The 25172-nt window shown below is 57.6% G+C and overlaps 3 protein-coding genes across 6 annotated transcripts in view; 2 read left to right on the forward strand and 1 right to left on the reverse strand.

Moving 5' to 3' along the window:
* The window catches only part of NLRC5 (NLR family CARD domain containing 5), a 940085-nt gene that overhangs the window by 290623 nt on the left and 624290 nt on the right, over positions 1 to 25172 (forward strand). The window lies entirely within an intron of this gene.
* On the forward strand, positions 466 to 8625 carry POLR2C (RNA polymerase II subunit C). Its single transcript, XM_081107029.1, has 9 exons — positions 466 to 619; positions 825 to 874; positions 3785 to 3853; positions 3991 to 4043; positions 5952 to 6080; positions 6682 to 6733; positions 6933 to 7101; positions 7273 to 7347; positions 7884 to 8625. Exons 1-9 carry the CDS (start codon positions 534 to 536, stop codon positions 8026 to 8028), a joined length of 828 nt encoding a protein of 275 aa, XP_080963155.1. The 5' UTR covers positions 466 to 533; the 3' UTR covers positions 8029 to 8625.
* On the reverse strand, positions 8813 to 21729 carry DOK4 (docking protein 4). Of its 4 annotated transcripts, XM_081107027.1 has the most exons (9): positions 21585 to 21729; positions 16016 to 16279; positions 12381 to 12488; positions 12132 to 12246; positions 11743 to 11862; positions 11477 to 11666; positions 10640 to 10778; positions 10324 to 10447; positions 8814 to 10206 (listed from the first exon to the last, which is right to left on the reverse strand). In XM_081107027.1, the coding sequence occupies exons 2-9, from the start codon at positions 16079 to 16081 to the stop codon at positions 10088 to 10090; spliced, it is 981 nt and encodes a 326-aa protein (XP_080963153.1). In that variant the 5' UTR covers positions 16082 to 16279; positions 21585 to 21729; the 3' UTR covers positions 8814 to 10087. The 4 variants fall into 4 exon arrangements, with proteins under 4 accessions (XP_080963152.1, XP_080963153.1, XP_080963154.1 ...); XM_081107026.1 differs by lacking the exon at positions 21585 to 21729 and having other exon boundaries at positions 8813 to 10206; positions 16016 to 16382; XM_081107028.1 differs by lacking the exon at positions 21585 to 21729 and having other exon boundaries at positions 8818 to 10206; positions 10646 to 10778; positions 16016 to 16382.

Raw genomic sequence — 25172 nt, forward strand, 5'->3', positions numbered from 1 at the left:
CAGGCTGCGGGCGGGAAGGGAAAGGGTATATACCTACCATTCAAGTTTGGTTGGCTAAAGTACACTTTTGTTTTTCCATAAATGTACCAACTTCATTCTTTTAAAAGACATAGTATTCCTGTGTGTGTATATTTCACCAGGCCTCTCAATGGACAATTACTTTTGTTTCTTTTTTGATGTTACAAACTGCTGCAGTGATCATCCCTGTAAATGTATCTTTGCTTAAAACTTCAAGCATTTCTGCAGGATGAATTCCTGGAAGCGTTATTGTTGAGTCAAGGGTGTATGGGTGCTTTGCCAAATCACCATCCTAGATTTGGCAAATCACCAACTGGTGCATTGAAACCAGGTGGTGGGATAGAAACCACGAGCCCGGGGCAGTCCCGGCCTCCGAGCAGTAGGCGGTGCTGTGGGCGCGTCTCCGAGGAAGCGGTGGGGGCCGCGCTGACCGACTTCCGGCACCTTCCTGTGACTTCCGGTGCGGGGGCGCGCTGCAGGGTTGACGCCGGCGGCCCGCCGGGCGGCGGAGCGCGATGCCGTATGCCAACCAGCCCACCGTGCGGATCACGGAGCTCACCGACGAGAATGTCAAGTTCATCATCGAGAATACGGACCTAGCGTAAGGCTGCTGCGGGGAGCCGCGGGGCCTCCGGAGCGCCGGGGGCCGAAGCCGGGTGCGGGGTGGGAGGGGGACGGGCCGAGCCTGCCGGTCCCCTGCGCCGTGCCATGGCTTTCGCTTTGGGAACGGGGGGAGGGGCGGGGGGCGGGGGGGGGGGGGTTGTCGAGGCTGCGGTGCCCTCACGCCGCTTGTTTTCATCCCTCAGGGTGGCCAATTCTATCCGGAGGGTCTTCATCGCCGAGGTGCCCATAATAGGTAAGCGACCCCCGCTTCCCAGACTCACCCCCACCCTGCGGTCCCCAGACCACACGCCCTGGGGCCTCTGCCTGCAGCCCTGGTTTGGGGGAGGGGGGAGGGAGTGTCGCTGAGAAAGCAGCGATGCTGGAGGCCGGATCGGACCCTGAGCCTCTGGCCACCTCCCGGGCCCCCAGGGGCCGCTTACACTCGGGTCCACGCGCAGTTTGCATTGGTGAGGAGCGTGGGTGCAGGAGTCTGCGAACTGGGGTTCGAATACTGTGTTCACTTACTGTGTCTGTGAGACGGGGCACGTTTTGAAACGGGGCGGTCCATTTCTCCGTAACGGTGGGACGCTAGTAGTACCTGCCATGGCAGGGATGAAGGAAGGTCATCGCTATTAAGTGCCTGACGTTTGAGGAGTGTTCAGTGCTGCTAGATGGCTTTTTTGTTGTTGTTAGTCCTCACCCGAGGATATTTTTTCCAGTGATTTTTAGGGAGAGTGGAAGGGAGGGAGAGAGAGAGAGAGAGAGAAACATCTATTGGTTGCCTCCCGGACGCAGCCCAACCAGGGCCAGGGATTGAAACTGCAACCGAGGTACGTGCCCTTCACCCGGAATCGAACCTGAGACCCTCCAGTGCACAGGCCGGCGCCCTAACCACAGAGCCACGCCGACCAGGGCTGCTAGGTGTCTTTTTCTGAATGTGTGTCTTCAGCTGCATTTATGGAACATATAAGTGCCAGGCAGCGGCTGGGCGCTGGGAATGCAGAGCTAGCTGCATAGTGCAGGGCTCTTGCCTTCATAGAGCCCACAGTGAAGGTGCAGGGGAAAGATGAGCCCACAGGCAACATGAATGCAGGGTAGCCTTGGACCAGTACTGGCAGAAGCCGAGCTCCAGTGCTGTTGGCTTAGAGGAGGGAGGATCTGTTTTCGCTCTGGTTCCAGCCACAATGCTCCAGGTATCTTGCAAATTTGCACACATACTACCAATATTTTCTGAGCGTCAGCTTAGAGAGTTTAGGAAAAGGAAATGGAAGTCAGCTGCTGCAGCAGGTGTGCCTGCTCCTAAGGAAATAAGCGGGCCAAATGGGTAAATGGGAGGATGTCTCTGGGCCCTAGTTTCATCAGGAGTAAAATGAGGGAGTTGCACTGTATGGTGCAGCCCTGACGTTCCAAATCTAAATGCCACTTTCCCACAAATTCAGTTCCGCAAATAAGTGAGAACCTGCTATGTTCCAGGCTAGAGCTAGGAATTACAAAAGTTAAGTATCTGAAGACCCTGCCCTAAGGGATTTTCAGAGCTTGAGGTAGAGATAAGACACGCATAAATATACACAAGGCACAGTATGGCAAGGGCCTTAAGAGAAATCTGGGCAGAATTTTTTAGGGAGGAGCTTATAGGGAGGGTGAACCTGAGGAGGGGCGGTGAAGGATTAAAGAAGACAGACAAGAGAATACAGTTGGGGCCAGGTAGGATCACTGTGCCTGGATGAGGAAACAGTGACACGGCCTGTAAGCCGAAGCTTTATTTTATAGTCAGATCACCCAAAGCAAAGCAAGGGGAGTGGTCAACATGTTTGCACGAGTTTCAAATCTATTTCGTTCCTCAAGCCTTGTTTTGGCAGCACTTGCTGCACCTTCCACAGCCCATTAGCTACCTAGGAACAAGGGAGGACTGTGAGGTCAAGTTTAATTGTGCCAGGAGGGCTCTGCCCTCCAAGCTGGGACTTGTATGTGGCTCTGCCACAGGTCAGTCCGAGGCTTGACCCTATAGCCGCTCCCTACAGGAGGGAGTGATGGTATCTGTATCATGGAGGCTCAGAGGATTTTAACCTTCACTGGAGAGGGCAAGGGCATGGCAGAGGGAGGTGCAGGTGTACCAGGGCAGAGACAGGAAAGATTGGCTTGTCCTTGTTTGACGTGGGTTGAGGGAGGGAAGCAGTAGGAAGCGTGGAACGAAGCAGGTGGCGCTTGGCTGTGTCTGGGCCTCCTCCCACCTCCATTTCCAGTTGCTTATACCTCTTATTTGACAGGTGGGCTCCAATGCCATTTGCTCTATGAATTTGTTTACATGCAGATGAGAATGAATGAATGAATGTGCTTAAGTCAATCAAATGTGTGTGAGCATACAGTCCTTCCCCTCCTGCTAGCTCATTGCTGGTGGGGACTGGGTTTTATACTGAGTATGCCTTGCCCATTGAAGGAATTCTGTCAACATTGGTTGATTGAGTAGTAATATCTATCTATATATATAAAAGCCTAAGTGACTGGTCGACCAGTCGCTTTGACAACACTGACCACCAGGGGGCTGACGCTCAACACAGGAGCTGCCCCCTGGTGGTCAGTGCGCTCCCACAGCCAACCTCCCACAGCTAGCCAACCTCTCTCGGTCCCCATTGCCCTGAGGGACCCCACCCATGCACGAATTCGTGCACCGAGCCCCTAGTAGTATTGATAAAGGGTAATCTGGTCATTATACCATAAAATGAGATATGGGCTAGATGTCTGTGTTACCTCTGAGGCTTTCCTTAGGATTTAAGTACCCAAATAGTTTGTGTTCTTGGAGTTCATGTTGGCATGAGTAGCAGACATAACGTGCTTCTCACAGGAATATTCAGCTCAAAGAAACGTGTTCCCACTCCTGTACCATTCACTAGGTCGTTGTTTTTCTCTGTGGTACAGGGACCCTGCATTAACCCCTCCTGAGCAGGGAAGGGGGGTGTGGTGCGTGGCGTTTGGGTGGTTCTGGTTAAAATGCAGGTTCCTGGACCCTGTCCCAGAGCTGAGTGAATCGGTCTGGCGGCCTGGCCCAGGCTCTGCTCCGTACACGCCTCAGGTGATTCCTGCATCTTGAGACCCACGGCTGTGCTGGTAAGTCTTGAGGTGAATTTGGAGGCTAAACTGCGTGTCTGCTTCCTTCACGTTTTAGCCATTGACTGGGTTCAGATTGACGCCAATTCCTCCGTCCTTCACGACGAGTTCATCGCTCACAGGCTTGGTGAGTGCCCTTTGGGAAGGTGGAAGGGTGGGGGCTGTGTCTGGTGTCAGAGAGGAAGCCTCCTCGCTGCCAGGGGACTTCTAGGCTCTCCTTTTGGCTTGGCTGCTTGGCCTTCAGAGTGCTTTTCTGTCTTCCAGGGTTAATCCCCCTCACCAGCGATGACATTGTGGACAAGCTGCAGTACTCCCGGGTACGCTGGGGGATGGGGTGGCCGGGGAGGCGGGGCCTTCCGTTCTCAGAGGGACTTTCCTGACGTCTCGCTTCTAGCTTTTAGAAAGACAATGTGGAGATGTTGTCTAGAGCCCACGGCAGGCTTTGGTCCTTGGTTCTGATGGGCCTCGGGCTGATTAGACCCACAGGCATCAGTCACACAAGGGCAGGGATACACTCGAATGCCCATGTACACAGCGGGGGCTGGTCCCTTTCAGTCTGATCTGTTCTGGCTCTGCTTTCCAGGGCATCTCTTCCCAGTGACGGGGGCCTAGGAGGTTAAAGGGAGTCAGCAGGAGGTTGGGGAGGATGGAGGACAGGAGAGGGAGTGAGACCTGTCCACAGAGCAGCACCCAGAGACCGGAGTGCTGGTGGCTGCCAGATTTGTGACTCACCCAGTAGGTGATGCTAGTAAACCTGGCTCCTTCCTCCAGGGAGAGAACGGGACAGGATAGGGTTACCTGCATCCCCCCATCAGGACTGCATTAGGTAATAGCTTGAGAGTATTCCCTTTTGGTGGCTTTGGGCCCATCTGCTAATTCCCAAGGGCATGTCATTTCTGTGGTGGCTAATTTGATATGTCCTATGAATACAAATGTATATATGTATATAAAATTCTTTAAAAGAAATACTCAGGAAAAATGTGCAGCTAATATAACAGATACTATGCTCTCATTTTGTCACATTTTGCCATATTTGCTTCACATCTTCAGATTTTTGTTTTTAAGAAATAAAGCATCAGATATTGCTGGGACAGGTGTGCAGCATGTCAGCTGAAGAGGCATTTGGCAATATCTCATATAAAGATAGGCACGCCCTATGGCCTAGCCATGCCCTCCATTAATTTGTTAATATATTTTTATCGATTTCAGAGAGGAAGAGAGATTGAAGCGATCAGAATCATTGATCAGCTGCCTCCTGCATGCGCCCTACTGGGGATCAAGCCCACAACCCGGGCACGTGCTCTGAGTGGGAATCGAACTATGACCTGGTTCATGGATCGATGCTCACCAACTGAGCCACACCGGCTGGGCCAGTGATGGCGAACCTTTTGAGCTCGGCGTGTCAGCATTTTGAAAAACCCTAACTTAACTCTGGTGCCGTGTCACATATAGAAATTTTTTGATATTTGCAACCATAGTAAAACAAAGACATTTTTGATATTTATTTTATATATTTAAATGCCATTTAACAAAGAAAAATCAACCAAAAAAATGAGTTCGCGTGTCCTAGGTTCGCCATCACTGGGCTGGACTATTAAATTTTCTCTAGTATTACATTTACTGAAAGATGGAATGGTCCTTTTTTTTTTTTTTTTTGCTTTTCTGAAAATCTGTAGAAAAGTTGAAGAAGCAGAATGATAAATTTCCAACTACTTTTGACCTTTGTTGCCAATTGTTAATATTTTGCTACATTTGCTTTATTTTACACATGTATGCGTGTATATGTGTGTGTGTATATATACATGTATATATGTATGTAAAGTTTTTTTGTTTTAAGAAAAGGTCAGTAGCCTAGAATTTGAAAGGTACTTCTTCCCAGTTGCCTTTATTTTAAATGACTCTATTCCCGAGCTAGTCCATGGAGGCTGAGCTAGAGGACGCTGCCGTTCTCTGGGAAGGACACGCCCAGGGCCAGGCTTAGATGTGGACAGTGCGTGTCCCAGAGGCAGCCCGGCAGCTGGCGGGTGTGGAAGGAACGTCCGGCACACACGGTTGTCTCTAACCTGGGAAGTGCCTGCGGTGGAGAAGGTTACCAGATTGACAGCTCCCAAGGGTCTGGAGACTGGTCAGCCCTTTTCTAGACGAAGCAGTAGGAACTGGGGATCGCAAGCAGGGAGCTCAGGATCCGCCCTCCCCACACTCAGCCTGCTCTCTCCCTGCCTCAGGACTGCACGTGCGAGGAGTTCTGCCCCGAGTGCTCGGTGGAGTTCACTCTCGATGTGCGGTGCAACGAAGACCAGACTCGTCACGTCACGTCTCGAGACCTCATCTCCAATAGCCCCCGGGTCATTCCAGTCAGTGTCTGAGGACAGCCCTGCCCAGGCCTTTTGCTCTTCTTCTGCGTGGGCCGGACTGGGGGGGGATTCGCCGAAGGCACCACCTTGCCCTGTGTTACCCCTGATGCCTGGACATGCTCATTCTGGGCTCCTGGGGTGGGCGGACATTGTTGGTGCTGTGTGTCCTCTGTCGCCCAGGCCCCCTTAAAAGGCCGTGGTATAGCCTTAGCTGGTTTGACTCAGTGGATAGAGTGTCGGCCTGTGGACTGAAGGGTCCTGGGTTCAATACCAGTCAAGGACACATGCCTGGGCTCGATCCCCAGTAGGGGGCATGCAGGAGGCAGCCAATCAATGATTCTCTCTCTCCCTCTCAGATCAATTTTAAAATAAATAAACAAAAGGGCACGGTACTGTTTTGACAGAGGACTGTCACAAAGCCGTGAAGCAGGGGTTGGAGCACAGGCACCAGCACAGATTGGTCCTAGTAGGCACTCCTGTCCTCACTCGTGGGCATCCTGCCCCTGGTTGGCAGGTTGCGATCTGGAAGTACTGGGAGGTACTTGCCAGAAGAGACCGGGAGATGAGCGGCTAATAAATGTCTCTGTTTGGGCTCCGGCAGGTGACATCCCGGAACCGAGATAATGACCCCAATGACTACGTGGACCAGGACGGTAAGGGGCTGGCGTGAGTGTGCAGATGGCTACTCGACCTGTTGGTTGGCAGAGACCAGACAGCCTCATGCTGCCTGGTCACCTCAGCTGGCCTTTGGTCTGTTTTTCCAGATGTGTGTGGCCCTCAGGGGCACTCCAGGTTGATGTGGGGGGACCTTGCCTCTGTGGCCCCCGCACCAACTCTCACCTCTCTCCACAGACATCCTCATCGTCAAGCTGCGAAAGGGCCAGGAGCTGAGACTCCGCGCCTACGCCAAGAAGGGCTTTGGCAAGGAACATGCCAAGTGGAACCCGACTGCAGGGGTGGCTTTTGAATATGACCCCGACAATGCCCTGAGGCACACGGTGTACCCCAAGCCAGAGGAGTGGTAGGTTCCCGCTGGGGATGAAGGCGGGCGGTTAGAGGGGGTGGGGTAGGGTGGACATGGCTCCTAGTCCACGTCCATGGCTCCTAGTGACCCAGATGGGCAGACTCACTACAGGCACAGGTGCCTGGAAGCAGCAGTAACAACCGGGTGCTGACCTGTGTTTGACCTCAGGCCAAAGAGCGAGTACTCAGAGCTGGATGAAGATGAGTCCCAGGCTCCGTACGACCCCAACGGCAAGCCGGAGAGGTAAGCGCCTGGGCCAGCACGATGGTGAGATGTGTAGGAACGTAGTTTGGTGCAGGCCCTGAGCTCCGTGGCCCTTTCCCTCATGTCCCGGCTTCCAGAAAGCTGAAGAGGGGCTGAAGACGGCTGAACCCAAGATGGGTGCGTCCCCCTGTAGTCACTGAAAAAGAGGGGCCTCCGGTTATGCAAGCGCTTCCTGTTCTGGTTTGCAGCATCCAAAGATGGGGTCAGATCAGGGCCAGAAACTGACCAGCCTTCTAGGGAGGAACAGACGCTGGCCCGTGCAACCCGCTTGTTCATTTTCCACTTTCTCAGTGCGGGACACGTCCATACAGAGGTGTTTGGGGGGTTTCACAGGATCTTTGTGAGGTGACTGTAGCCTCTTTGAGGTCCTGTAAAAAGCACTGTTTGTAAGAGGATGGAGGTCAACCCTGGGGCAAGGTTGAGTTCCTGGTGGGAAAGGAGCTAAGCAAGACTCAGGAGGGAAAGGGATGGCCCTGGCCAAGCTCAGGCTCACCAGCCCCTTGGGCGCCTCTCAGGTTTTACTACAACGTGGAGTCCTGTGGCTCTCTGCGCCCTGAAACCATCGTCCTCTCAGCCCTCTCTGGGTTGAAGAAGAAGCTGAGTGATTTGCAGACCCAGCTGAGCCACGAGATCCAGAGTGACGTCCTCACCATAAATTAGCCGCAGCTCATCCGCCTGAGCGGAAAAGGATCCGAGCAGCAGCTGTGTGCAGGTCTCCTGAGGCCCTCCTCGCCCCTGAAGTCCCGACAGCTGTACTTAACTTCTTGGCAAGCCATCAGCACCAACTGGAGGTAGCAGAGGGGAAGGTGCCCCTCCCAGCCTTGCTTGGTCCCAGGTCGATTACGGGGGTGCCCCTGGTATTTGAGGCAGGACAGTCCTTCACTGAGCATGCAGCATCCTGGCCCTGCCTGCTGATGGCGAGTCTCCCCAGGACCCAGACCTCCCTCCCCCTGGTCTGCTTGTAGAGGTTGTACTGCTTCCCTGTTGAAAACCACTGCGTTCGACCCTCCTCTTCTGGTCATTTCAGCTCTTGACTTCCTTTCTGTGTGAAAATTAGCATTTCACAGTTGTACCTTAGTTTCCGCTGTTAGGATTGAGTGTTCAAAGTCTCATTCAGGCCGCCTACAAACCCAGCCCCTCCCTGCCCATGGTCAGCCTACACTTCCCTCAAATTCCCAAGTGTCTTTAGACCCTGGCTGCTCCTCCCCACCCCACCCCACCCCACAATAAACCCTGTATTTCATTCTCTACCCATCAGTTATGACTTCGCTGCCAGTGATCTGCTTAATTAGTTTGGGGTGGGGAGGGAAGGGGAAGGGAGAGGGTGGGGTGGGAAAGGGCCTCAATGAAGGTCTGGCTTTGACCCCTTAGTCCTGTTGGGAGGAACATACCCAAAGCAGTTAATTAGGCAGCCTGGCGGGAGGCATGGGAGAAAACCGCAGATACAGTGCAGAAAGGAAGGGATATTTATTAACAGTAGAGTTTTTATTTTTGGCAATAAAGAGCACAACATAATCTCCTTCATGCGTCATCGTGCTGCTCGCTGAGCCAGCAGCTCCCCCCTCCAAGGCCTCAGCGGGCTCTCCTGCAGGCCTATGCCTCTGGTGGTCGCTCCCTGCTCCGTTCAGAGCTGAGCTGGCTGTGGCCACCCCCTTGGCTCCAGGGCTCTGCTGGAGGGGCCTCCTGCCACGACTTGGACAGTGGTTATTTACATCAGGGTAACAAGGTCTGTTCCCACAAAGCAGAACCCGAAGTATTTTTTTTAAAAAAAAAGAAACAACACACATAACCGAAGGTTTGATGTGGATAGAAAGATAGCCCTTCTGCCCAGTAGTCAATAAATACCAGCACTAGAAAGTCAATTGCTTTAATTGCATCTCAGCAGGGAGCCTCAGCACCATGTGGGGAGGAAGTGGAAGGGCTGGTTTCTGAGTCCTTTCTGGCCGGAGGGTGGCCAGACCAGAGAGGGGCCTCTCCTCTCCGCAGGGGCACTGCCGGCCCAGGTCAGTGAGAGGGGGCCGCAGGGCAGCTCCCCACTGCAGTCCTGCTGGCCCTCCCTCCTGGCCTGGCCGCCTCCCCGGCTGAGGTCACCAGCACTCCTGCCCACAGGGATCTTCTCAGCCTACAAAGCAGGGAGGAGCCTGGGCAGAAATGTTCTTTTTCAAACCAGCTTTTCACCTGAGGTGTCAACCAGATGTCAGCAGGTGGCACCGCATGAGTCCGGATCCTTCCGGTGCCACTGGGCCCAGAGGAACTGAGAAGCCACTTGCTGTCTTAGCCCTTGGCCCCCGGGAGAAGCCTGCCGACAGCACCGGCCTTGAGTTCTGATTGTCTGCCTCCGGCCCTGGCAGCTCAGGCGAGTCCTGGCAGCGGGAGGGCTGTGCCACGGAGGACATTCAGAGCCAGCCTTGGTGGCCCGGTCATGGGATTCAAAACTGTATGTGGTGGCAGGGAGGGACGGGGAAATCTCGTTAATACAGGATATGTCATAAGCCGTATATATTAAAATCATCAACAGTAAATAGTCCCACGGTAGCTCCAGCCCCTCACACATGCTCAGGCAGTGTGGCCAGCCCTCTGCCTCGGTCCAGCCTCCCCCGTGGGGGCAAGGAAGGGACAGCGGCTCCCTTTCTCCAGGCGCGTGGCCAGTAGCCCCCTGAGGCTGTCCTCAGCGCGCAGCGGGCAGCCCCGCAGTCATGGGTGCACGCCAGCCCGGCTGTCACTGGGCGGGGGTCCTGGCCTCGCTGCTGTCCCCCTGGCTGGGCTTTGGCTTTAGCAGGATGAATCTGTCGAGGAGGTCCGTTTCCGAGCTGGCCTGGGCTGCCCCATGCCCCTCACCTGTGGACACAGAGGCAGGCTCAGGACTCGGGTCCAGGTGGGAAGGTCCCTGCCCAGAAGGCCTCGCCTCCCACAGAGGCTCGCGGCAGGTGGCCAAGGGGCGCTGCAGGGACTCACCACCATAGCTGGAGGCCTCGGCGATGTTCTGGGAGCCCGTGATGTGGTGCCAGTAGGCACTGCGGGGCAGCATGGTCGTGGGCGTGCAGGGGTAGGAGTAATGTTCCGTGCCCTTGTTCAGCAGCTGGGGGCCAGAAAAGGGGGTCCCTCGCATTAGCCCTGGGGGCAGTGGCTTGCCTCCAAGCAGCCAGCCCAAGACCCTGCCTGCCTCTCCTGTGGGCACGCTAAGAGGAGACCCCCTGGCACACTCCAGGTGCTCAGCCTGCCCGCCTACCAGCCTCCCCCCTACCCTAGGCCGAGACGCCCACTGCCTCACCCTCACATTCTTCTCCATTTCTAGCAGGACCCGCTTGTGCTGCTCGGCGATGGCCAGGGTGGCACTGTGGACCCGCTGGTAAATCTGTTCCCCTTCCTGCGTCTGGAAGGTGTAGAGCCCTTCCCCAGCGTCACACATCCTGGGGACACAGTGGCATGGAAGGCAAGGTGGTGGGGACCCCCTGGCACCCACACGTGCTTGGTTGGGCTCTCCAGTACCCCGGGCCCTCTGGGAAACAGGCAGGCTGTCACCCTGGGGTCTGACCCGCGGCTCGAACATTCTGAGCGGTTTCGATGCGCCTGGTGGTGGTCTAAATGCTCTACAGGAATGAGCCCATTCATTTTCTCCCCTCTGCTCTGTACACCGTTAGTTTCCTCATTTCTAGGGGTTTTCTCAAACCATTTTGCAGTGAGGAAACAAGCATACAGACGGTAAGTAACTTCAAGGTTACACAGAGGATTACACAGAATTCAAGCCTAGGCACGCTGGCTCCGAGTTCACGCTGTGAACCCATCCTCTCCACAATCCCATGGAGTTAGGTACTTTCTTGTCTCCTAGGTGACAGACGAGGAAACAGGCTCAGGTCCACAACCCCGGGGCTGGTGTCAGTGCCAGCATTTGATTTGAGCCCAAAGAGTTTGATTTTGGTAAACTCGCACTTGACCTGCCGGCTGTGAGCCTCAATTAGTTCATCTGTAAAATGGGAATATTATGTTCCCTTTGGGGTTGTTACACCAATAAATAACTTCAGCTCCCAGCACAGTGCCTGACCTGGAGTGAATGGTGGCAACGGTCATGACTGTGGGGAGACAGGGTTGGGAGGTAAGAGGGTCCTACCGGCCAGCCTCGAAGGTAAAGCGTGTGGTGTCCCGGCCATAGCGGCGCAGTGAGCAGAGGGGCCACGAGACGAGCTTCACGCGGGGGTTGTGTATGTCCCAGAGGTAGATGTTCTCGTGGGTGATCTGCAGCTTGCACTCGCCATACACGTCCAGGTTTGGGCAGGGTAACAGGAAGACATTGAAGCGATCTGGAGGGGAGAGGATGAATGGGCCGAGCTTCCCGGGGAGGCCTCCTGTCCCCTCCTCCCCACCACCAGGCCTCACCTGTCTGCTCACACTGCACCCCTGGGGCCAGGAGGTCCGGCTCTCCCAGACTGATGTCGTTGAGCCGCGACCCCAGACACTCCACAGACAGGGTCTTGTACCACTCCTCCGCCTCCAGCTCTGGAGAAATGGTACCTTGTGAACTGCAGGCTCAGGGTCCCCGGAGCCCACCCCATCTACTCGGCCTGAGTTAGCCCGCCCTGTGAGGCAGGGAGGCAAGGCCAGTGAATTTGGCCTGTCTCCCCCTCATCCTGGGGGCCTGCTCACTCAAAGGCACCCCAACCCTCATACCAGCCAGAGCCAGCCCTGCCCTGCCTTCTCCAACTGGTCCACTAAGCACGGCCGGCCCCGTGGAGGCTGGAGCGAGGTCTGCGGCCCCAGCTCCTCACCTGAATCGCAGGTGAAGGTACGGGCCGAGTCGTCGGTGAAGATGATGGCCACCGCCTGCCTCTTAGTCTCCTTCGGGAGCCGTGTGACGCACTTGACATTACTGATCTCGGTCACCTGGAGTAGCATCCACAAAGGACTCAGCCAGGTTGGAGCCCCTCTCCCGCACCCCCACTGTTCTGCCACCCCCAGGCGGGTGCTCTTGGACCCACTGCTTACAGGTTAGGGGCGCTAGGGCCCAGGCCCCTCACCTTGGGGCAGCCTCGGAGGCACACGGACTTCTCATCCGGGTACTTCTCCAGCCGCTGGGGCCCCTTGCTGGAGGACTTCCGGAACACCAGCCAGCACCTGCGGTAGATCTGAGGGGCAAGACGACAAGGACCAGGGCTCAGGCTTTCGTTCCCAACATGGCCCTGCAGTGACCCTGCCTGCCGCAGGGGGCAGTGCCGCCCAGCCGTCCGGGAGGCCCCAGCCCAGGAGAAAGCCTGGGACAGCTGACACCAGCAGGACAGTCATAGGGAGAGTGTGTCCTGTCCCCCCCTCATTGAAAGGCAATGATTTCTTGGCTGCTCGGAAAGGCTGGTCCGCAGGTGCACTCGGTTTACTGTGAGCTCGGCTCGCAGTGAACAGTTGACCTTTGAACCACAGGTTTGTAGCACGGGGTCCACTTACACGTGGATTTTTTTTTTCCAATAAACATACAGCATATGTATCTGTGGTTGGGAATCTGGTGCAGAGGCCCGCCTGGAGGCACTGTACTCGGCCATGGGATGTGAGGGCCTTGGGCATCCGTGGATTTCGGTACCTGCGGGGGCCCTGGAACCAGTCTCCCGCAGATACCGAGGGAGAGGAAGAGTCAGGAGACCATCCTGTGACGGAAGGACCGACGTGTGTTTACGGAGCGCCTCTTATTGGCACGTTTTGGTATTCGCACTCTACACAGCTATTCGGGGTCACTCCTGAGGCCGGTTCTATTATCTCCACTTTGTAGATAAGGAAACTGAGGCACCAAAAAGTAAAGTAACAGCTGATAAACGGTAGTCAGGCTGTAACAGGCTGTCCAGACCCAGGGCCAGAACTCGGAGCCCACGCACACCAAGCGCTGCCCGGGCTCCCGCAGCACCAGCCACAGCAGCGGTGCGCCCGGCGCAGGGACCAGCCGCTTCCACCGCCAGCCTGCACGTCACAGCCCTTCACAGCCCTTGTTCTCGGTGCCGGGCAACACCCCCTCGACTCCAGGAGCTTCCACTCACACTCTTCATTCTCTAACCAGCCCTGGGTGGAGGGGGCAGGGACAGCTGCCTGTGCCAGCTGGGAAACCGGCGGCTCTCAAGGTAAAGGGACAGAGCCAGGAACCTGGGGTGACCCGGAGCACAGTGCCTGCCCCATCAAGGGTCCCTCCTTGTCCAAATACTGCCAGTGACCCTGTGCCCAGGGCCGAAGAGCCAGGGAGGGGCAGACCACTCTCCAGGGCTACAGGGCAACGTGAGGGGTGGCCCTCGCCACCTGCCCGCTGCGCCTCTTCCATGGCCCCTCCTTCCTGGCTCGGGCTCTCTTACGGCCCAGGGTCTGGCTGGAATGCCCCTCCTCTTTCAGTGGGCACTCCAGCAGCCTGCAGACCCACTCCCCAGAAATCTCTGGTCTCTCACTGGCAAACAGCAGGGAGGCTGAGGGGCAGAGCAGGGCAGAGTAGGAGAGGGCGCCTCCGGGCCATAGCCCCAAGCCCCGCCCCCTCCCCAGCCCTGCTCTGCCACACAGGCACCAGGCCTTTGGCGGGCAGAGTCCCAGGGTACAGGGGGCCTAGGCAGCCCCCATCCCATGGTCCTGGCTCAGCCCCTGGCCTATCTTCCTAAACCACAGCCGGCCTCCTGTGGACAAACACTGTTTTATTCTCAATCCTCACGCACATCCTGGTAGCCTCGTTAACAGAGCTCTGAATGGCCATATGACGGGACCCTGAATGAATGGATGGATGGATGCATGACCCAGATATGCCCTGCCAGGTTGGGCTCCGTGCAGCCTGCAGCGTCAGGGGCAAAAGGCCTGGGGGGCCTGAGCACCCTGGTTGCCTGGTTACAGGGAGACACACACACACACACACACACACACACACACACACAGCCCCAGGGAGCCACTGCGCTCAAGAGCCCTCCTTCCCCACTTCTCACAGGTCTTTGATCAGTACTTCAGAAAGACTGCAGCGCTCAGCCTGGAGGAAGGCCCAGGCAGGGAGGGGGCGCCTGATCTCTTCCAGCCCCTCCCCCTCACCTCTGAGCTGAGACCATAATGGCTGTCCTGAGGGGTGACTGCAGTCCCTCATATCAGTCTGCATAGAGAAGCTCAAATCGCTGAGGGGGGAGACCCCAGATTGGGCCTCGCCATGTCCCAGCTCCCAACCCCCCTTCCCCTGGCTGTGCCCACCTTGGAGGGTCCCAGTCTACCAGCACAGGTCCGACACTAAACCCCGTGGCTGCCTGCCCAGTGGCTTGCCCTCCACATGGGCTTTATCCTGAAGGCGCCCCAGCCCAGCTAGTGCCTGGGACCTGCTAGGTCTGGGCCCACAGGGAGGAGGAGCCACACTAGAAACTGGGCCCCTACCCACTCGGCCTTCCCACCTCAGCCTCAGTCTCTCTCTGCGTTCTGTGCTCCAAGTGGGCGCCAGCCCTCTCTCAGGGCAGAGGCAGTGGCTGAGAGCCACGGAGCCCAGGCTCCTGGGCTGGGGCCCAGGATGGGACACAAACCCGAATTCCAATAAGGCTGCAAACCCCCACCAGCTCAGCTGCTGGAGAGACAGACATACCCCCACGGGCCCTCAGGCAGGAGGGGGATCCCCTCTCCAAGGCCAGCGCTGCTCGGTCCAGGACCCAGACAGGGGAGCTGGTTTGAAGCCCTGCTCCTCCCCCACCCCACTCAGGCCGGGCCAGGAAGCTGGAGCAGTCTGATCCCACCCCCACCCCATCAAGGCCATGGGCAGGGAAGAAGGGAGGGACCAGAGGCCCAGGTAAAACACCTGTCACCAGGGTTTCCATCCTACTGGGAAGGGCAGCTGCCAGACCCCTCACTGGGGGGTGGGCGTGGGGTCTCAGAGGAAGAGGGGCAATTCCTGGACAGCCGCACCACGATCATGAAGTTGGTCCCTGCGGTCCCTGCCCATGCCCTCTGAGGGTCTCCGCGGCAGGGCGCGGGAGAGGGTGCACACCCAGGGGCCCGGGGCTTCATCTCCACGGGCCCTCCAAGCCCCAGCTTGGGGCCAAACACCGAGCACAGGCGAGCAACTCGGAGCCACGGGCCCCAAGTTCTCATTCACAAACCACACGAACATCAGCCTCCGCACCCCTCACACCAACGCGCACCCCCACAACCAGCCGCCGTCCTTTTCAAACACTTCTTTCACGGTGAGAGCAACAACCGAAGACCCGTAAATAAATACCCACACACAGACAGCCATGGGAAGCAGCGGCCGGGGAGGCACTTAAAAGAAAAGAGGCCAGGAGAGGGGAGGGGAGAGGCAGGGAGGCGGCCGGGAGGGGAGGAGAGGGGACGGGAAGCTGGTCTCAGCGCACGCAGCCCGGCATTTCCAGCGCTGCCGGCCCCCCCGGCCGCTGCCCTGGCGACAACTTCAACAATAGCCAGGAGCTGCCGGCACATCGGCCCATCGGCTGCCACCACTGGCCCAGCCGCTGGGATGCCAGCCATCCTGCTGGGGCGGGGGCTGCCGCAGGCAGGGCCGGGCCCAGGCACCCATGCCAGGCAGCCCACTGGCCAGAAGCCTGGAGGCAAATGCACGATGCCGGGCTGTGGACCCCCAACCCGCCAGGCTCCAGAGCAAGTCCTCCGCACCCCTGGGGCGCCCGTCCCTCGGCAGGGCCCTAGGAGGGGGGCTCACCCCGAGCTTCCTGCTCTTCATCTTCACGTAGCCTTGCTTGACGATGTCGTTGAAATTGGTCGCCATGGTTTCCCCACCTTCTCTGGGGGGCAGGGCCTGGCCGAGGAGAGGGGAGGGATGCCCGCCCAGGTGGCGGCCTCGGTTTCCGGCTCCTCCGATCACCTGTTCGAGACACTCCTTCGACGCTTCCTCGCGGTGAGAGCCGGCCGCTCCTCACCTCGCCCGCCTCAGCATTGTTCCAGCAGCTCCTGCGCCCGGCGCCGGCTGGAAGCGAAAATGACAGGGAGCTTAGGCAGTGACATCTTTCTCTTCCCTGGCTGTCTCGCTCTTTTTTCCTTCCTCTTCCCACACTCCTCCCTCCCTTCCCGCCCCCCCCCCTTCACCCGCCCTTCTTCCTTCCCTTCCCTCCCCACCCCTGGACGGCAGAACCATTCAGGAAAACCAAGGTGGAGGCGGCAGCGAGGAAATGGTCCAGCCCAGGCCCCTCCCTCGAGGCTGGGGCTAGCGGTTAACCCCTTCCTGGCAGGGCCGTGCTGGGGCCGCACTGGAGGCGGGGCCGGTGGCCGGGCGCTGCTGTCCCGCCCAATCTCCTGTTACAACTTTGGGGCGGACGCGGAGGGCAACTTGCCCCCTTCGTGCGCGGGAGGCCCACGGGCACCTTTCCAGAGATGGGGGTGGGGGTTCCCCAGAAGACGGCACAGAGTCTGGGGTCTGAGTGAACCCCACGTTCCCTGAGGTTAAGAACAATTTGCCGGGCCGGTCTCAGCAGATCCCACCTCCCCATCCCGCTCCCCCGGCCCTCCTATACCTGGTTCTCTCCAGCCCCAGGCAGGAAGCTGAGAATGGGCACCTCCAGCCCACTGAGCCCTGCCCCAGCCCTTGGAACTCTTCAGCAGCTCCTCTGGGTGTTGCTCCCTGGGTGGGAGGGCAGAGTCCAGCGGGCGGGCCCCCAGATAAGCCTGAGGAATGTGCTGGGCCTGCTGGAGGTGGCCATTGTAGAGCTGCTGCCTCGCCCTGGCCGTGCTGCTGGGAAGCTCGGGGTCTGGCCGCGACATGCAGTGCCCCAGGAGCACGGGCAGGAGAACTAGCCGTCACTTGGGCCTGGGGCAGAGGACACCGCCAGGATGACAGTGAGGGGTGCCCAGGGGAAGTCGATAATGGGGCGGGCAATGGGAGTGCCAGCAGGGGCCACTCCGAATCAGATAATGAACAGATAACTCAGACTCAGCCATGGGGTGGGGGTGTCCTCAGGGATGACCCAGTTCAACACCCATTTTACAGACGGGAAAATAAAGTTGCTCAGAGAGGCTAAGCGGCATGGCTGCGGTCACCCAGCAAGCCCGGGGCACAGCCAGGGACAAATGAGAAGTTTCGGGGTGGGTGATGGGGCCAGGCCCAGGGTGGAATGTCCTGCAACCACCTCTGGCTGCTCGCCACGACCTCAGCCCTTCCTGCCGTCCAGACTCAGGGCCAGGGCTGTGCCAGCCACATGCCCCCCATGTTTCCAGGACCGCTGGTGGGAAGGAGCAGCATTTCTGGAGTCAGCGGGGCATCTGTGCTGCCAGGACAGAGCCTGGGGCAGGCATGCTGCTGGATGTGCCAGCAGCTTGGCATTAATTAATCTCCTGGAAGCCTGTCTGTTAAGTCCCTAACAAGGGAACAGATGGGACGGCCCCCCTGGGCACACGCAAACAAGGCTGGCAACGAGGGTGACGCTCCCCGATCTTACCCTCTTACCCGCACACTGGCAGCCTCCTCAGCCCCACCTCAGCGCCTCCCTGCCAGGTCACTCCCTCTCTCCTGGCCCCCGGATCCAAGACCCTCCCAAGTGGGAGGCCCAAGTGGTCTGCTTCATCCTGTAAAGTCTGGTCTGGGGCCCGCTCCCTGGCACTGGCCCCCAACAGCCCTGCCTCACCTGGGCTCCGTCAGTCAGAGATGGGTCTCCACGGCCTGCCCGGGGGCTGCCTTGTCTCCCCCCACCCCCCAAGCAAGGAACAGCTCCACAGAGTCCCCTCCAAGATGACAGCAGGCTGGCCCCGGCTGTGGGGCCACAGCATGGAAGGCCCCTTCCAGAGCACACGACAAGGGAACACCAGCCCCGGGGTTCCCTCACGGCAGCCCGCAGGGGGGCACAGCCAGGAGCCTGAATCCAGCTGGATGGGTAGCTTGGGCAAGCCACGTCACATCTCTGTGCCTCAGTTTCCCCGTTAGTAAAAAAAAAACCGAGGATACATCACCTACTTTTTTTGTTGTTGTTAATCCTCACATGAGGATATTTTCCCATTGATTTTTAGAGATTGGAGGAGAGACAGAGAGAAACATCGATGTGAGAAAGACACACCAATTGGTTGCCTCCCGCACGCACTCCGGGCTGGGATCAAGCCTGCAACTCAGGTACATGCCCTTGACCGGAATTGAACCCGGGACCCTTCAATCTGAGGGCCGATGCTCTATCCACTGAGCAGAACCAGCCAGGGCAAACCCACCTGCTTTAAATGAGAAAATAAATCCACCAGGCTCCTGCCCGCCCACTTTGGAACCAGAGCTTCTGCCTCGGAAATCAGGGCCGTTTTCATTTCAAGAGCTGCCGCCCAGCCGAAGGCTGCGGAACCACCATCACCACCCATCACCCACCTGCCCAGGGTGGGCCTCTCCTTCCTGGCGCCACCAGCTACCTTCCCAGCGGCATCCGCTCAGTGACTGGGTTGCCACGCTCCCAGGAGCACCCCTGCCGTGTCTGTCCATAGGCCCACACCTGACCCTAGAACCAGACCCACAGAAATACCAGCAGACGAGCAACCTTCCATGGGAAGCCTGGGTGGCAAAGGGCAAGGGCAAGTACAGCAAAGGGGATTGGGGAGGGAGGGAGGGGGGAGAGCCAACAGACGGACCACAGATTTTCAGGCGATGGGATCAGGTGGGGCAGTGGGGGGCCTGGAAGCAGCCGGGCCCCAGAGGGAATGCGTGGTGTTAAGCTGGAGAAATGGCCCCAGGTGAGCTGTGCAGGCCAGGAACTGCTGTCTGGGGCCACTTCCCCTTGTCTCCTGAGCCCCCACCGGCTCAGCCTCTCACCAGCCTGCAGCAGAGAAGGTCTGTTCTGAGCACCCAGAGAGGCTAGGCAGGGTGACCAGCAGCCCCCTCACCACTGCAGGGGGGACAAGGGCCCCCATGTCCCGTCCCACCTGAGACAGCACCAACCCTGCCCCCCTTCACAGAGAGCAGGGCTGAGCCGGCCCTCTCCCCAGGAAAGGGCAGGTGTCCTGTGGGAGGGGGCAGGGGGACTCTGTGGTGCCCAGCAGAGGGAGGGCTGGGGCTCCCCTGCCCAGCTGCCCCATGGGGCAGCCTCCCTAAGCACCCCCTCTGAGCACCTGGATTCTGCCCGGAGGCTTTGGCTCCAGAACAAACGCTACGCCTGCTGTTGGCAACCAATGACAGAGCAGCGGTGCTGCCTGCCTGGCTGGGCTTCCCACCCGTGAGAGATGGGATCTTATCAGGGCTTGGGGACATCCCTACCTGGACACCTGGCTCCCGGTTGTCTCACTCTCTCCACCCCGCCACAGAGACCCCGTGGGCAGGATTCTCACCAGCACCAGGTCTGGCCCTCTCTCCCAGAGTGTGATTTATATCGGATCCAGGAGGAGTCCCCCTTCTGCCTCCCTCCGCCCCCTCCCCCCCCCCCCTGCAAATTCCCACAAGGAACCACTATCTAAAACACTGCAGGCCTCATCCAAAGGTGGGTGGCAAAGAGATCGAACACCCAGATGGGCAGAGGAACCATGGGGGACATCTGAACAGTCCTGTCTCCTGGCCCTTAAGTTAGAAAAGTGATGTTGTTTCCACACCAGCCAGCCGCTCTGCTCTCCCCTGGTCCCCGCCCACCCCACCCTTGCCTCCCCCTGCGCTGGCCTTTCTCCTTCTTTTTAATTTTTATTGATTTCAGAGAGGAAGAGAGAGGAGAAAGGAAGGGAGAGGGAAAGATAGAAACATCAACGATGAGAGAGGATCACTGATCGCTGCCTCCTGCACGCCCTCCTACTGGGGATGGAGCCTGCAACCCCGCATGTGCCCTTGACCGGAATTGAACCTGGGACCCTTCAGTCCGCAGGCCGATGCTCTATCCACTGAACCAAACCGGCCAGGGCCCTGGCCTTTTTTCTTTCTCAACCTGCCTAACTCCTGCCCACGCAGAACACTGCTGCTGTTCCCTGCCTACAACACTGTTCCCTCAGATGGTCCCAAGTTCATTCTGCCACTTCATTCAGGTCTCAACTCAAAGGTCGCCTCTTCGAGAGGCCTTCCCTGACCACCCTGGCCACAGGAGCCCCGCCAGTCAGCCTCTGTCACAACATCCGGTTTCACTGTCCACACTACGCACATCATGGAAGGATTTTCTTGTTCCTTCAACAGCTCATTGGCTCCTTGACGGCTCAGGCTCCTAGAACGCCCTCGAATGTCTGCTCCCTGATGCCTTGTTCTGTCTGGTTAACAGCTCCATCCCAGCACCTAGCTAGGATGGTGCCTAGTGTGGAGTGGGAGCTGGATATCTGGGAACCGAAAGCAGGCTTCTCTCCAGGACTTGTCCTCGTCCTGTCGCCCGCTACCCCCTGGCCGGATCCGCTCACCGTCCACAGGTGTAACTTCCAGGGTGTGAGGGGCCCCACCTCCCTGGACCCCAGGGCTTCCCCAGTGCCCATGGTCATGGCCAGCAAACTGTTGTTCCTGGGGAAGCAGCAGGGCACCAGACCCACAGCTGGTTCAACGCTGCCTGGGGGAGGAAACGCTGCTGACACTGGCCAGGCCTGGCTGGGAGCCTCTCCCCACCCCTCCAGCAGGGTGGCTGGGTGAGGTCATGACCAGCCCCGCTGTCCTGCCGGGAGGGAAGGGCTGGGAGTAGCCAGCTTCCAGGCACAGAGAGGCAAGCGGCTGGCCAGGAGGGGGCACAGCTCTGGGACCCACCCCTGGTGGGGGGACAAGAATGGCTGCATGGAGGCCCTGCTCTGCTCACATCACCCAGTTGCCCAGACTCCACCCCTGTCCCTCTGCAGTGACAGAAAGCATTGGACTGGAAGCAGGGCCTTGGCGGTCCTGGGGGAGGTGGACAGGAACCCCTAGGGCCAGGGGAGAAAGGTTCAAGGACAGCAGACAGCTGGCCAAGAGTTTAAGTTGTAGGTGGGCAGTGGGGACAGGTGAAGGTGGGCAGTGGGGGCAGGGGAGGTGGGGGTGGTCAGTGTGGGGGCAAGGGGGGTAGAGAAAAGTGTCCTGGGATTTGGGGGAGCTGAGAGAGCAGGAAAGTGGGGTGCAGAAAGTGGGGGCGGCCTGGCCTGGGTTATGCCCCTGGGGGACAGCAGACCTGGGGGCAGGGAGCAGAGGGTCTGGGCTACTCGGATGGGTGTATGTGGGGTCGGGGTGAGATCAGGACGAACCCGGGCCCTCTGCAGAGGGGGAGCTCAGGGGAAGTTTCTAGGGCCTGGGTTGACTTTGGGGGAGCGGGTCCCAGAGCTCCCCGCCCTCTGCCTCCGAATAGGAAGGGCTTCTGGGCCCCACCTCCCCGCCTCGCGCCCCTAGTTACCTGGGAGCCGCGGCCCGGGCCGGGGGCGCTTGCAGGGCGTCACGGCGGGGCCGGCGGTGGTGGCGAGGTGGCGAGGCGGCGGCGCCGGGCTCCGGGCGGAGACGGCAAGGAGGCGCGGCCGCCCGGCTGGGCTCCGGCGGGGACTAGGGTGCGCTCCCCCTGCGCCCCGCCCCGCCTCTACCCAGCGCCGGCCCTGCCCACGCCCCGCCCCCGCCCCGCCCACGCCCCCGGGGCCGGCCCCGCCCCCGCCCCGCCCCCGCCGTATTCCTCTGAGCCGCAGGGCACTCGCCGCCGACCTCCCTCCACCCCCTCCCCGCGCGCCTCCGCGACCCGAACGTCGCCCTCGGTGCGGGGCTCAGCCCACCACCCCTCTCTGGGCCCCAAATCCTGATCTCACAGCGCCTCTCAGCCCCTGGAAGCTGAACTCCACATCAGCTCCCCGCCCCCCAGTTTCATCTCCCAGCCTGTTCAGGACTCGCACCCCCCCATTGCTGCCCTACCCCCTACAGGACTCCCTGGACCCTCATAGCCCAGTTGCCCCCAGGACCCCCAGGGACCTCCTTAGCGCCCCGCTCGGGGCGCCCCCACTACACCCACCCCTCACACACGTAGCAGCATCAGCGCCTCCATCTGATGCCAGCTCCCCTAGAGGTGGGCCTCCTTGCCTCCCCCAGAGCTCCCATTCTGCCCCCCCACCCCCATCCCAGACTTTGCCGGGTCCAAACCCCATTCCCCTTGGTCACCCCCACACACACACACACACACTCGCTCACCTCACTGCCCCTCCAGTCCCTGCAGGTGCTGGGTCACTGCCCAATGGGCTCACACAGCCCAGGCGGGATGGGGAAGTCACAGGGGCCTCTCCTGGGGGGAATGCCTCACCTCCTAGTTTCCAGCCTGCGCCCTCTTACACCCGCCTTCTCACAGTGACGTCCTGGGCCGGAGACACCACATCACCTGAAATTGGTTAGAAATGCGAGCTCCCGGCCCCAGCCCAGCTATGACGTCAGACTGGGAGCAGCACCTGTTTTCCAAAGCCCCCAGGTGTCTCCCATGGCCGCTCACCGCTGCTTCAGACCAACTGCGCGGGACAAAACCATTGTCCAGGTTGCTCGGAGGGGCAGGCCTGATGCTGCCAGGGTCCCAGAACCTCGGCATCACCCATGGGGTCCAGGCCCCCGCCTCTGAGACCTGGGCCTCCTCCTTGCTCAGGGAGCTGCTTCTTAGGGAGCTGCTTCTCTTCCCCCCAATTTCCCTGGATGGTCCCCGTGACCATGAGGGGAGCCCCACCGACTCCTGGAGGCTTCCTGTCCTGGGCCTGAGCTCAGCAGCCCCAGACTTCCCGGGGAGGAGGTGGCCGCCCCAGTCCCTGCCGCCTAAGCTCGACCTCCTGGCCTCCCCAGGCCTCTTCCAAACTTGACCCCACCTGCTTTGCTTCAAACCACAGCCCATAAAGCCCCCAGCACTTGATCCATCAAAGAAAGCTGTTTCGCCACCAGGAACCTCTGGAGGAATTTTGGCCATCCCAACACACACACACACACACACACACACACACACACCCCCACACACACACCCCAAAAAACTGTTCTCAATAAAAACTTACCTTCTCTAGAGCGGCGTTTCCCAAACTTCCTCACTCTGTCATTCTCATATTATTGCTCAAGCCACTCTCCGTCTGTCCTATAGGCACCTAAATTTTTTTTTCATTAAACTTTTTGAGGTATTTGTAGATTCCCACGCAATTATAAGATAGGATACAAAGCATAGAGGGGATAAAGGGTGATGGGAAAAATAAAATGAAAAAATAAATAAATATATATATAATACAGAGAAATTCTGTGTACCCGTTCTAGTCCCTCCAGTGGTCACACGTTGCAAAACCAGAGTACAATATCACAGCCCAGATATTGACATTGAAACGGTCAAGATATTGAACATTTTCATCACCACAAAGTTGCCCTTTTACATCCACACCCACATCCCTCCCACTCTCACACCTCCTTAACCTCTGGCAGCCGCTACTCATTTGTAACATCGATGTGGTCGTTGGTAACATTTTCTCAAATGTTATAAAATTGGAGTCATAAGTGTGTAATCTTTGGGGGCTTCGCTTTTCTGCATTCAGCATAATTCTTTTTTTTTAAATATATTTTATTGATTTTTTACAGAGAGGAAGGGAGAGAGATAGAGAGCTAGAAACATCGATGAGAGAGAAACATCGATCAACTGCCTCCTGCACGCCCCCCACTGGGGATGTGCCCACAACCCAGGTACATGCCCTTGACCGGAATCGAACCTGGGACCCTTCAGTCCGCAGGCCGACGCTCTATCCACTGAGCCAAACCGGTTTCGGCTCAGCATAATTCTTTGGCGGTTCACCCCAGGTGTCACATGTATCAATAGTTCATTCCTTTCCCTGCCGAGCGGTATTCCATGGTATGGATGTGCCACAGTGTGTCTATTCGTACACCCATCGAAGGACATCTGGGTTGTTTCCGCTTTGGGGCTATTATGAGTAAAACTGCTATAAACACTCAAGTACAGGTTTTCATGTGAACATAAGTCTTGACTGCCTAGGACAGTTACTGGGTCCTATGGTCATTGCATGTTTCGTGAAAAAACTGCCAAATTGTTTTTCCAGAGTGGCCATACCATTTTACATACCCACCAGGAATGGATGAGCGATCTAGTTTCTTCACACCCTCGTCCGCATTTGTTATTGTCACTACATTTTTCCCCCCAGCCTTTCTGATCAGCATGTGGTGATATCCCTTGGTGGTTTTAACTGGCATATTCCTAATGGCTAATGATGATGTTGAACATCCTCTTGTGTGCTAATGTGCCACAGGTATATCTTCTTCAGGACAATATTTCTTCATGTCTTTTGCCCATGTTCTAATCTGAGTACAGTATTTGCTTTTTTACTATTGAGTTTTGAGAGTTCTTTGTCTATTCTAGATACTAGTCCTTTTTCAGATACACGGTTTACAAACGTTTTCTCCCAGTCCATAGCTTAGTTGTCATCCACCTAACAAGGTCTTCCACTAAGCAGAAGTTTTTCATTTCAATGAAGTTCAAATGATCAATTTTTCCTTTTATGGATTGGGCTTTCGATGCCATGTGTACGAATTCTTTGCCCACACCTTGATCCTACAGATTTTCTCCTATGTTTTATTCTAAAAGTTCTATAGTTTCATGTTTTGTATTTAAAGCCTGTGATCCCTTTGGAGTTACACTTTGTCTGAGGTGTGAGGTGTGAGGCTTGGGTTGGTGTTGTGTTTTTTTTGTTTTGTTTTGTTTCTTTTTGTTTTGCCTATGGATGTGCAATTGTTCCAGCACCATTTGTTGAAATGTCCCCCTTTCTCCCATTGAAATGCTTGTGCAGCTTTGTCAAAAGTCATTTGGGTCTGCCCTAGCCAGTTGGCTCAGTGGATAGAACGTCGGCTTGTGGACTAAAGGGTCCTGGGTTCGATTCCGGTCAAGGGCACATGCCCAGGTTTCGGGCTCAATCCCCAGTGGGGGCATGCAGGAGGCAGCCAATCCATGATTCTCTCTCATCATTGATGTTTCTAGCTCTCTCGCCCT

The sequence above is a fragment of the Myotis nattereri genome (genome assembly GCF_964212035.1).
Source record: "Myotis nattereri genome assembly, chromosome: 15".
Lineage (NCBI taxonomy): Eukaryota > Metazoa > Chordata > Mammalia > Chiroptera > Vespertilionidae > Myotis > Myotis nattereri.

Excerpts from the sequence above, each read along its gene's own strand:
- POLR2C (XM_081107029.1), top strand. The coding sequence starts at position 534 with ATGCCGTATGCCAACCAGCCCACCGTGCGGATCACGGAGCTCACCGAC. Across the intron at positions 620-824 it reads ATCGAGAATACGGACCTAGC|GGTGGCCAATTCTATCCGGA; the intron begins GTAAGGCTGCTG and ends TTCATCCCTCAG. Across the intron at positions 4,044-5,951 it reads ACAAGCTGCAGTACTCCCGG|GACTGCACGTGCGAGGAGTT; the intron begins GTACGCTGGGGG and ends TCCCTGCCTCAG.
- DOK4 (XM_081107025.1), bottom strand. The coding sequence starts at position 16,081 with ATGGCGACCAATTTCAACGACATCGTCAAGCAAGGCTACGTGAAGATG. Across the intron at positions 11,863-12,131 it reads TACCTTCACCTGCGATTCAG|AGCTGGAGGCGGAGGAGTGG; the intron begins GTGAGGAGCTGG and ends CCATTTCTCCAG. Across the intron at positions 10,779-11,476 it reads TTTACCTTCGAGGCTGGCCG|GATGTGTGACGCTGGGGAAG; the intron begins GTAGGACCCTCT and ends CTGTGTCCCCAG.